The following is a 12,294-nucleotide window of genomic DNA, read 5'->3' as shown; positions in this document are numbered from 1 at the left end:
GCGGTTGGCTGGCGTCCTGCCCGGGGTTTGTTTCCTGCCTTGCGCCCCGTGTTGGCTGGGATTGGCTCCAGCAGACCCCCTGTGACCCTGTACTTAGGATAATGGATGGATTTATAGGTTGGTCATTTGGTGCGGACAGCAAAGAAAGAATGTCAAGGTACAGGGAAACGCGTATCCTTACTGTGCACATGACAGATTTTGAACGATCGTTCCACGCCGTGTAGATTTGTAAAATCGAATACGATCTGAGAAGGAGTTTGAACCGTTCTACCAGGGTGCATTTGATGCGTGTCACACGTGTGTCATCGTGCTGTTCCTTTTAGAGATATTTTTCGTTTTTTGGTACCTCAAAGCTCTTCCCATCGAGGAGAAGATTGGGGTCGAGGGGAGGTCATCGGGTTTCTTGAACGCCCAGTAGTAAGACGCAAAGGCTCCTGCCAGAGTCACCTGTCCAAGTGCAATGACAAAGTTGCAGCACCAAAAGAACATGAAGACATTGTAGAATTGGAAGAAGATGAGAAATCTGTGGTAAGGCGTCTCGCCACCGTAGAATGCAAACAAACACTGTGCCAGGGGACACTGCTTGCTAATGTCAGAGGTGTTGAAGGTCTATAAAATAAAACAAAAAGAAAAAGAAAAAGGGAGTGAAAAATAAAGAGATTTAAAGGCCTGCAAATTGATTGCCCCCCCGAGCTCAGCACTGGCTCCTGCTTTGTGTCCGATGCTGCTGGAATTGGCACTTTCCACCGAAGTCCATTTAATAGATAAAAATAATAAATAATAACTTTTCAGCAGATTGCGGCCAACAGAAATAATGATTTTGACACTTTTGTGCACACAATGTTTGACAGTTTCATGTTGGGAGAGCAATCTGCTGGACAGGCTGTAGAAGACGTTAATAGGACACGTTCCTCAAATCACATTTCGTACGTCATTCGGGTGTTTGCCTCTACTCACCTCGGGATCACAGGTGGTCCGGGTGTAGTTGCACAGAGTCTCGTTGTCAAACACTTTGTAGACGGCTTCATTTGAGGTGGACAGAAAGCTGGCAAAGAAAAGGTCAAGGACGGTGGCACAAAACGGTCATTTCACCAAAGCCCACATTTTACTTCGAAGTTTGCTACGTTTGCACGGGAACGATATCCGAGAAGCAATCAAAAACGTTTTGATCCGGACCATTTAAGAGACACGGCCAGTAAAACCAAGCTGGTTCGTCAAGATAATCCCAGTAAAAGCGAACTCGCTTGTTAGGACGGCCGCACATTCAATTAAATGCTTTACCTTTAACTCTTTGGGGGCTGAATATTTTTTCCAGTCTTCTGAAAAGCACACAGAGCAATGGTTTCACACCGAAAATCGATATAAAGCGTGTCGTGGCTGGGGTCGGCGCCCGCCTGGCGATTCTGGCAGCAGCTCATTGACCAGCAGGGATACGCGACGGACCGGCTGCCTTCACGTAGCGGTGGGACACAATCTGGCTTGTCGTCGTAAGAGGGGGTCCTCCCGGGTGAGCGTTGGCATAGGCGCATTGGCCACACGGACACGTTCAGCACCACAATCGCCGGACGCTGGTCCATTCACTTTCGATCTCCGGATCTCTTACATCAAAATCCGACAACTCAGAGTCCGACTCGGCGATACGATATGCCAATTACAATTGTTACTAGTCCGTAGATTTAAACTCAATTATGTGTCCCGGAGCAAATTCATAAAGACCAGCTAATTAAATATACGTCACTATCATGCATAACACACACTGAATTACTAGGAAAACTCGCTGTGCTACCCGTCTACCCGTCAACATTGGCATTCGGGTTAATACAGTATATGCAGGGCACCACCTATTGAACGTATGTATGGTATAAGGCATGTTAATTAATAAAATACATTACTACAAATGTGTGTTATGCGCCATCTGTTGAAATGGCACACAGACACATCGCAGCTGGATTGGCACACAGATACACAAACATTTATCCTTTAATTGAGTTGAACCAGCTGTGCTACCAGTCTAAGTCGGGTTGAAATCAAAGTAATCAACATGGACCTCCATTAACGCTTGCAGTGCACCATGCAAGCCATAGGTTTGTGTTATATGCCATTTGGTATGGGGTTCATAAAAGCAGTGTGGATGTTTGTAGCACGTCGCCTGTAGGAATGACAAATGTAATGGATTTTACTACTACAAATCTTTAAGCTGCGTCATCAGTGGGAATGATAAATGAAATGCATAGGTCTCTGTTATATGTCATTTGTTATGGGAATCATAAAAGCAATGTTATTGGTTTATGGATGTGCCACCTGTTGGAATGATAAATGTAATGGAGGTTATTCCTTCAAATGTGTGTGATGCATCATCTGTTGGAATGATAAATGCAATGCATACACGGTTCTGCTATATGTCATTTGGTTTGGGAATTGTAGAAGCAGTGTTAGTGTTTGTGATGCGCCACCTGTTGGAATGACAAATACAATGCATTTTATTACTAAAAAGGCGTGTGATGCGCCACCGTTCAGAATGACACAGAAATAGCAACCAGACAGATACAGAGAGAGAGATTTAAAGGCCTGCAATCGGCGGACGCTGGTCCCCTCACTTTCGTTTTCGATCGATCTCCGGATCACTTACATCAAAATCCGACAACTCAGAGTCCGACTCGGCGCCATGATATGCCAACGGAGTATTTTGCTTTGTGCATTCGCTTTGGTCTCTCGTCAGATGTCGGCGCCACGTGAAGGGGTCGTTTGCTCTTTGCTACTCACACAGGAGCAAGAAATCGCGATCAAAATCAACAAAGCGAACTTTACAGAGAGTCGAACTAAAACAGAACGGCGAGATTTGTCACAGTTTACAGCCGATTGCCGTCCTCTACGCCTGAATTTCGACAAAAGTCAAGATCCGCCCTGAAAGAGCTCATGTAACTTCACCCTGCAGTAGCAAACCCAAAACCCTCATCATCAGCAACGCGCAGCCAATCAGAATGGTAGTCACATGGGGTGCGGGCTGGAGGGCAGGCCAAGCGTGGCATCTCCTTGAACCTTCAGAGCCCAAAGTCGTGAAGCAGGGGGGCGATGGCCGACCGTTACGGTTAAGCCAGGATTCCTCCCCTGGGCCCTGTTTAACCCTTAAACTGCCACATACGTGTGGTTTAATGAACCACAATTCTTTTTTTGCTGCACTTTTTAAGTAAACGTCACAATTCACAAAGAAAAAGTGAAATTTTAATGGAACCCTTTTTTTTTTTTTCTCCATGCAAAGAGCATCACGATTACTGCAACACGGATTGTTTTACACACTGCCAATGAACTGTAAAAACTATTAAACTACTGGAACAATATGTACAAAGTGCAACCGCCACCATTGATGAAATTCAGTAAATCACCGAGCCAACTGCGCTTGAATTGGCTGCACGCAAACACACAGAGGTAAGCGCTGATGCCAGCAGGCGAGTCTAGTGCAGCGGCTCAATCCCAGGGACACGGAGGCTGCAGTTCTGCCAGGGCTGGCAGCGCTCATGAGCTGGTTGCTCAACGAATGTATGGCATGGAGTTATGGGCCCTGGCATGCTGGCAAATTACACTGGGAAGCGACTATAGCCGGTTCAAGAGTTAAAATGCTTCTTTCATTTGTGTTCATTTATTACGATTTCTCTCATTATGCATTCTATTAAGTTAGGCTGTAGTACCTGTGTGTGCGTTTTGCTGTTCTCCCATGTTCCTTGTATTTTGTGGGCAGATAACCCAAGAAGTGGGGCGCCTGTCCGTCACCATCTCCAGCCCTATAAAAGGGAGCTGGAAATTGACATTTTTGAATGTGGAGGGGGTTTCTGATGGCCAGTTGTGTTTTCCTTTTTGTACTTCTGGCTGAAGGGCATCACGAGTGGTAGCACTGCTGCCTTGCAGTAAGGAGACCAGGTTTCAAGTTCCGGGTCCTCCCTGCGTGGGGTTTGCATGTTCTCCCCGTGTCTGCGTGGGTTTCCTCAAACTGTCCAAAGACATGCAGGTCAGGTGCATTGGTGATCCTAAATTGTCCCCAGTGTGTGCTTGGTGTGTGTGTGTGTGCCCTGTGGTAGGCTGGCGCCCTGCCCAGGGTTTGTTTCCTGCCTTGCACTCGGTGTTGGCTGGAATTGGCTCCAGCAGACCCACCGTGACCCTGTGTTAGGATATAGCGGGTTGGACAATCACTGACTGACTGACTGATCTTAATTATCTGTTTGTTGGCTTCGTCCGCCACTCAAAGGCTCAATTAAGATGGGTGGCGTTTAGTGAGCTCTACTGCCCTCCTGTGGTATCATTTAGGTACTGCACCTGTAATCAGTTGTAGTAATAACGCTGACCGTTTTCATCCAAAGTCGGGACTTTTAACCCTAGGTGGTCCGAGGAAATAAAATAATTAAAAATGACAGAGTGGACCCCGGCAGGACCTCGTATTCGACTTAATTGGATGGATTCCTAATTTATGTATTTTTTTTGTTTTTTTTTTTTGTTTTTTTTTAACACCACCATAGAAAATTTTTGAATAATGGGAACATTTAATCCTAAATATTAGAAAGCCGAAAAGTAACAAACAACAATACTCTGCCTACACCGTCTTGATTTTCTACCGAACATTATTCATGTTTTAAACAAGCAAACAAATAAATAAGTCATTATAATAAAATGAATAAAAAGAAAAACAATAATTTTAATTTCAAAATTGCACTGTGTAATAACGATAGCACTGCTGACTCACAATGAGGGGACTGGGGTTCACAATCGGGTCCTCCCTGTGTGGAGTTTGCATGTTCTCCCCTTGGCTGCGTGGGCTTCCTCAAACACTCCAAAGACATGCAGGTTGGGTGGATTGGTGATCCTAAATTGTCCCCAGTGTGTGCTATGCGTGTGTTTTCACCCTGTGATTGACTGGCACCTTCTCCAGGGTTTGTTCCTGCCTTCTGCCCTATGCTGGTTGGGATTGCCTCTATTCAGGACTAAGTGGGTTAGACAATGGTGGACTCTGACCGGTCTCAGAATGAAGGATTTCATTTAAGAAGTGACATTCTGGATTTGGTGTTTATTAAATTGCCAGTTTTGAAAGTAGTAATCAGTCCACCTATGTCCATATATTCGATCTCTTTTCACTCTTCCGTTATTTCACCGAGTAATAACTTCCAGTTTGTTTGTGATAATGCGATCTTTACTATCGTTTTTTAGAGACTTTAGAATTTTCATACTTTCATAATCTCTGACCTGCTCCGTATGTGTATCGTGCGAACATCTTTGAACCTCTTCACGACGTTCTACTTTGTCTTCTACTCGATAGATAGATAGATAGATAGATAGATAGATAGATAGATAGATAGATAGATAGATAGATAGATAGGATAGATAGATAGGATAGATAGATAGGATAGATAGATAGATATTATTAATCCCAAGGAGAAATTCACAGACTCCAGCAGCAGCATACTGATAAAAAACAATTTTAAATTAAAGAGTAATGCTTTGAATAATGTTAGCAATCTCCTCAGTCTGTCAGTGGAGCAGGACGGTGACAGCAGTCTGTCACTGAAGAGTCTCCTCTGCCTGGAGATGATCCTGTTCAGTGGATGCAGTGGATTCTCCATGACTGACAGGAGTTTGCTTAGTTTTTTTTTTATTTCTGACCCCGCTTGGACCTACGAGGTTTTCAATTCCACGGTTCACCGACAAAAGGCGACAGACATATGCGCCCCGACAAAACCGCGACGGACAATTGAGCGCCGACAAAATCGCGAGAGGGGCCAAGAGAGTGGGACGCCCTTGCTGCAATTCTTCCTACATATGCAGGATGTGATCTTAAGGACTATCTGCGTGTCGTGCTGATGGCATGCCGCGTCTCATAATATTGACTTCTAAAATAAACATTATTACATATGCTTTAAAACTAGTAATTCATATTTAATGAAACTTTCGCGATTTTGACGGCGCGATTATATGTCTATCGCGCAAATGTCCAACAGCATCTGGCTGCAGCCACTGTAAGGTGTTGAGCGCCACAGTAAGCGGAAACACGTGACCGCCACAGTAGACGGAAAACGCCCCTTCCCGACTATCTTAAGCTTAGGCGTGTTAGTTCCCTTTTGCTGCTTTGCCCAGTGATTTTTAAGGGTAGGATTGTTGATTGGGTAGGTCCTATATTAGTTAGTCCCGTTTAGTCTTTTTAATTGCATCCTGCTTTGTACGTCCGGTTGTTTGGGTTGGCTTCATTTAGTTAAAAGAAACCGTTTTCATTGTACTCTTTTCTGGAAAGGTGTTCATCCATGTGTGGTTTTAGAAGGATTTTTTAGTTTGCGGAAGAAATAGCTTTTTAAGTTGGATCCTGTCCTGCCTCGTGTTACTTGTTGTCCGGGATGGACATTTCCGCGAACGGTTATTTTATACGCTAAAGAAGGAATATGCCCCCTTTCCCCCTGTCTTAAGCTTAGGCGTGCTATTTCACTGTGGCTGCCTTCCCCAGTGTTTTTAAGGTTAGGGCTGGTGATTGGGTTGGTCCAATAATCATTCGCCTACTGTGGAGGTCACGTGTTTCCGCTGACTGTGGAGCTCAACAGCTTACGGTGGCTGCAGCCAAACCCTTCTCCAAATGTCGGGTCGCACAGTTCTACTTGGTTCGGGCAGATTATTACTTTCCTTAAATTATCAGAATTTAGATTATTGTTCTTTTTTGCATTCTTTTCTCTCCAACACTTTTGAGGAAAAGTTAATTCCTAATATTGTTTTTACTGAAGTTTTAAAGTAAAAGTGAAAATAATGCATATGTAACAATTCCCATGAAAATAACAAATCTCTTTAAATTGTTTATCCGGTTAACCAAACCTGGGGGTGGGCGAGCGAAGCCATCAGGGGGCTCCACCCCCCCGAGTGCTTTAAGAAAATTAAAAAATGAAAAACGTGCACATTTAGGATGCTGGCCGGTGCCTGAAGGGTCTTATTGTCTTCGTAAGAACTCCTTCTGAATGCTTTCAAATCATTTTCGCTTTTCATTTCTTCTGTCCAGCACCTCCTGGACCTCACATGGTCTACCATTTGACTCGTATGGATGTCTGGTTAAGGGCAGCATGGTGGCGCAGTGGGTAGCGTGGAGTTTGCATGTCCTCCCCGTGTCTGCGTGAATTTCCTCCCACAGTCCAAAGACATGCATTGGCAATCCTAAATCGTCCCTAGATTGTGCTTGGTGGGTGTGTGTGGGTGAGCTGGCACCCTGCCCGGGGGTTTGTTCCTGCCTTGCACCCTATGCTGGCTGGCTGGCTGGCTGGCTGGTTATGGAAGACCGCGACCCTGTTGGAGTCCCTGCTCTTTAGACCCACAAAACCCTAATTTGTAGGACATTTCTAGATGTGTAGTACTGTATTTCAAATATCTGATGCAACTCTTCTCCTGTATTATGTACTTCTACCTCATGACGTCAATCATTCCATTTCTTATGAATAACAGAATTTTGGGTGGCTTATGCCAATTCAGATTTTTTAAAAATGTATTATTATTAGTTTGTCTACTTAGGACGCTGACACACAAGCAAAAGGATACACAGCAGTGATGGCCCAGTAGGCAACGACCAGTGACAGGAGGGCAAAGGTCAAGAGTGGATAAAATAAGGAGGACATGATGTGTCCAATCGCCCTGCAAAAGATGTTAAAAAGAGAGAGAGACGGTCAACCCGGAGATGGCCATGTGGTATCACGCACATCAGCAGCACCACCACCAGGATATCAAACTTTCACAACCTGCTGGCTTCCTTGATCAAAGCAATAGCAATGCAGATCCGCTTGCGCAGGAAAATCAGAAGCAAGATGATGACCACCTCCACAATGCATAGGATAATCACTGCAAAGCAAGAAGGAGACGTATTAAAAATGGCTAGAGATGACCAAGCGGCAGACTACATAGAGCAGCACGGAACGCACAGGAGCGATGGCATCTTTAGTTAATATTGAATCTTTAAACACAATGCTGTAACAGTGAATTATTAAAACAAAAGGAAAAGGACTGAAGGGAACTAAAAGCTTAGGCACGCAAGGCTTTTGCCTCATTTTAGAGGAGCCACTCACATGAATAATTACGAAGGTTAAAATGAAGTCAATGAGTGATAAACACCCCCTTCAAAAGGGAGGACAAACTAATGGGAGAGCCTGAACACCCCCAAGATCAATGGGAAAACTCGGAGGACAGCCCTATTCACAAAGAGCGGCTTAGAATAATGGGATTGCTGGCGGCCGCAGCTGATTGGTCAAGAGGATACAACTCTGCATATTCCAAGTTAGATGACAGGATGTATTAGAGAAGGTAATGATAATAGAAAAGTATGAAAGAGAATGAATGGTTGAATGAATCGCTCACTCCACGGACTGAGACATTTGGGAGTATCTGTGTAGAAAGAAAGAAAGAATTGTTCAGCATTCTCTTCTGGACCGGGGTGAAGAACGTCTTCGAAAACGGAGGAAAGGGTTTTCCACAACAGGGCAGCTGTGGCAAATTCACCACAGAGAACCTTCACCAGTAGCTGAAAATTTCCAACACAACTAAATCTCCAAAGCAGTCCGGCCCATCTGATCATGAAGACCATTTCAGGTAGGACACACTCCCCCCCAGTGCCTCCTCGGAGGACCTCAGACTGGGTTCAAAATTAAGAGTTTTACAACGTCCTACAGTTTCATCCAGAGCTCCTTTTCAACTGCTGTGACTTCCACTCTCAGGGGAGGATTATAAAGCTGGCATCTACCAGGTGGGCTCGCTCACCCAAACACTCATTAGTCCAAATTAAAGACGCGCCATTGGCACCCAGCATCATTTTAACATTCTACTGATCAGTCTTACGGGACGCCATGCATCTAGAAATACTTTAAGGGTTTCATCCATCTACACTCACTTACCTGCTCATACATTTTAAAGGACTGGTGCCCATCCTAGAGTCAGGGGGTCCGTCTTGAGCGGACAACACTGCATTGAGGAGCATCCCAACTTAAAAATGCAAAGTGGGGAAGGCGACAAACCCATCAGCAAAGTCTGTAGGCCCAAGTGCCAACCACCAAGTCATCCGAATAAGAAAGAAAGAAAAAGATCGGGAGCGTGCGACCCTCGGCTTTCTCGTATACTTGTATAGCCGCTTCCAGTTGCATAACATTTCTCAAATATCATCTCTCTTTGATTCTCATCTTAACTAATTGATAATATCAATACACAATCATTTCTCTCTCTCTTTATATAGAAATATTCTCACACTTTGGGAGGTCGAAAACGGTGGTGGAATTTTGCACGTAATCTAGATAATGCATATGTAATCATGACAAAGTAAACGAGTTATAGGTCACCTAAAAACATATATACAGTAATTCCTCGCTATATATCGCGCTTCGACTTTCGCGCCTTCACTCTATCGCGGATTTTAAACGTAAGCATATCTAAATATATATCACGGATTTTTCGCTGGTTCGCGGATTTCTGCAGACAGTGGGTCTTTTAATTTATGCTACACGCTTCCTCAGTTTGTTTGCCCAGTTGATTTCATACAAGGGACGCTATTGGCGGATGGCTTAGAAGCTACCCAATCAGAGCATGTATTTCATATTAACTAAAACTCCTCAATGCTATAAGATATGCGTCCTGCGCGGAGCTCGATTGTTTGCTTGTCTCTGCCTCTCTCTCACCCTCTCTGACATTCTCTGCGCCTGACGGAGGGGCTGTGAGCAGAGGGGCTGTTTGCTTAGAAGATACTGACGCTCCTCTAAAAAATGCCGCGGCAAACTTAAAAGCACACGTATTGATTTTTTGATTGTTTGCTTTTCTCTCTCTCTCTCTCCCTCTGAAATTCTCTGCTCCTGAAGAGAAGATGATCTATTTGCATTCTTTTAATTGTGAGAAAGAACTGTCATCTCTGTCTTGTCATGGAGCACAGTTTAAACGCTTGACTAAAGGGTGTTATTTCATGTCTAGAGGGCTCTAATAATGTTAAACAGTGTGGGAGAGTTTATAAGGGCTTAAAATATATAAAAATAACCATACAAACATATGGTTTCTACTTCGCGGATTTTCATCTATCGCAAGGGGTTCTGGAATGCAACCCCCGCGATCGAGGAGGGATTACTGTAATACTAAATACGTTTTAATAAATTGCGATAGGTAAAACTGCATTTAGCTACAGTTACTAATGACGGTGGAAATAAAATAAAATCTATACATATAAAGGAGAGTTGGGATCCGAGAGACTGTTTGTGGAGGGGTGGAGAGTTAAGGCGGGTGGAGGTCACGTGATCATCTCCCCTCCCATTCACGTCATTGCGCTCCGCAGCGGACGCGGTCTTGCCGTTCTTTTTCCTTTACTAATTTACTGTTTGCTAGACGCAGTACTTACTGAATGGTATTTTTTCCTTTAGCATTTCTACTTCGTGTTTAGTAGACGTGGTGTGCCGGGGTTCCCGGCGGTGTTGCGGTTTACTCTTACTTTCTACTTCATTTTTGTACTTTAGTGTTTAGTAGAGTTTTACTACCTAAAATGTTGGATATAAAGAAGCTCTACAAGTCGTGTGTAGATACAGAATTATTCAAACTACAGCGACTGCCACGAAGCGCACGTGGTCTGCTAGTAAATAAACTTTATCACCAGAAAGACGATGGGGTCGTAGCAACTTATCGCTCCCATTGCATCTTTATATTTACATGGCACGTTTAATGTTTACACGTTATTGTTAAACTGATAATGTATAAAATTTAAATAAAATTAATAGCTCTTATTATACAGTTTTTAATATCATGTACACATTTATATTTCCATGATACAAAAAATTGGGATGGTTGTTTAAATAAACTGCTACGTACGATTGAGTAATTTTTCTCAAATTTTTATATCTGTTTGCTTTTTATCATTACAAACAACAACAATTAGTTTTCTCCGATTTAATACTTAGTCTTTTTTCTCTTTCTTCATCACGTAAAGCACTTTGAGCTACATTTGTATGAACATGTGCGACAGAAATGGATGATGTTGTTGTTACAAATATCCATCATATCTGTAATTCTAACCATAGTTTAGTTGGAAATTCACAAAAGTATTCTGTTCAAGTACCGGAAGTGGCCCAAAACTTGATAGGATTCCATATTTTTGATACAAAGCTGGTGTACAAAATCTCATTGACCGAAGACAAAGTGTTTGAGTTATCGCATTCACAGACAGAATTTCAAAAAACGGTATTTTTGGACTTGGGAAGGTCTAAACCGTCAAGATTCATCAAAATTTCAAGGTTGAATTTGTTTCATGATTCCTATATGTTCTCTAGACTACATATACGAGAAAGTTAAAAAAAGAAGAGAAGTGGGAACAGAAATGCATACGGATAACATCTCATACCTCACCACAGTGGGTCACAAAGAAATATTCAGAAAGAGAGAAGGCGGCCGGATGAGGTGCAACTCACAAAAAGCCAACCAGGTCTGGCGCAGCTGCAGGTAAACAGCAAAGTCCGTCTGCAGGCCGAGGTCCTTAATGCTGACATCCGCTCCCGGAGTGCCTTTCAGAGCCGCGTACTCCATGTAGCAGTGGAATATGGCTGAAATGACAGGACGGGAAATTGAGCAGACGACATTCCATCGATACGAACTTCAAGCAGATCAGGGCGCAAATGAACCCAGCAACTGCTGGCTTGTCGAAAATTCTGAGTGGGTCACTCGCCCAAGATAAAGAATGTGACGGCTACATCATGCCCAAGGGAGGGTTCACTTTAAAAGGGCTAGACAACAAAGATGGACTTACAAGGCTGTTGAAGAGCAAATGCCATGCAAACAAAAAGGATCAGGTCATGAGCTGCTTAATACAAGCCAGGGTCACGGGGGGTGCTGGGGTCTTTCCCAGTTAGCATAGGGTACAAGGCAGGAACACATCCTGGACAGGGCACCAGTCTACCACAGTAAATAGGACTTTACAAATGATCATTTTAACTGAAGCATCTAGTGCAACGTCTTCTACCGTTCTCTCGCGGATAAGTCAGGACTTGGTTTCACCGTACATGTTCCGGTATTTTAGAATGTCGGTTGTATAAGTCGAATGCAGAAAACTCACGCGGTTGGTCCAAGAGATTACGATATGCTAACTAAAGTCCACCTGAGAGAGTAACCACGGAGCACACGGCCTTTCTTTTCTATGTATTGTGCCAACGTGACCACATGGTAACGCCCGAACTACTCCAAAGTGACGTGTGCATCTCACGCCCTCATACACCTTTATCGTTAGAGCATCATTTATCTACGATGGAGCGTTCGATCAGAAGAAAATCATGAAGCCGG

At 43.7% G+C, this 12,294-nt stretch overlaps 1 protein-coding gene across 3 annotated transcripts in view; it reads right to left on the bottom strand.

The window, feature by feature from the left end:
* Positions 1 to 12,294, bottom strand: part of slc44a2 (solute carrier family 44 member 2) — a 114,220-nt gene that overhangs the window by 29,323 nt on the left and 72,603 nt on the right. For all 3 annotated transcript variants that reach the window (XM_039772524.1, XM_039772526.1, XM_039772525.1), the window contains exons 11-15: positions 11,430 to 11,561; positions 7,746 to 7,845; positions 7,549 to 7,641; positions 958 to 1,045; positions 347 to 609 (exon numbers count right to left, since the gene is read on the bottom strand). In XM_039772524.1, the coding sequence (XP_039628458.1) occupies positions 347 to 609; positions 958 to 1,045; positions 7,549 to 7,641; positions 7,746 to 7,845; positions 11,430 to 11,561 (676 nt within the window). The remainder of the gene's footprint in view (positions 1 to 346; positions 610 to 957; positions 1,046 to 7,548; positions 7,642 to 7,745; positions 7,846 to 11,429; positions 11,562 to 12,294) is intronic.

The sequence above is a fragment of the Polypterus senegalus genome, chromosome 12 (assembly GCF_016835505.1).
Source record: "Polypterus senegalus isolate Bchr_013 chromosome 12, ASM1683550v1, whole genome shotgun sequence".
NCBI classification, from domain to species: domain Eukaryota; kingdom Metazoa; phylum Chordata; class Cladistia; order Polypteriformes; family Polypteridae; genus Polypterus; species Polypterus senegalus.
Note: the sequence above shows the minus strand (reverse complement) of the source record. Positions and strands in the feature narration are given on the sequence as shown.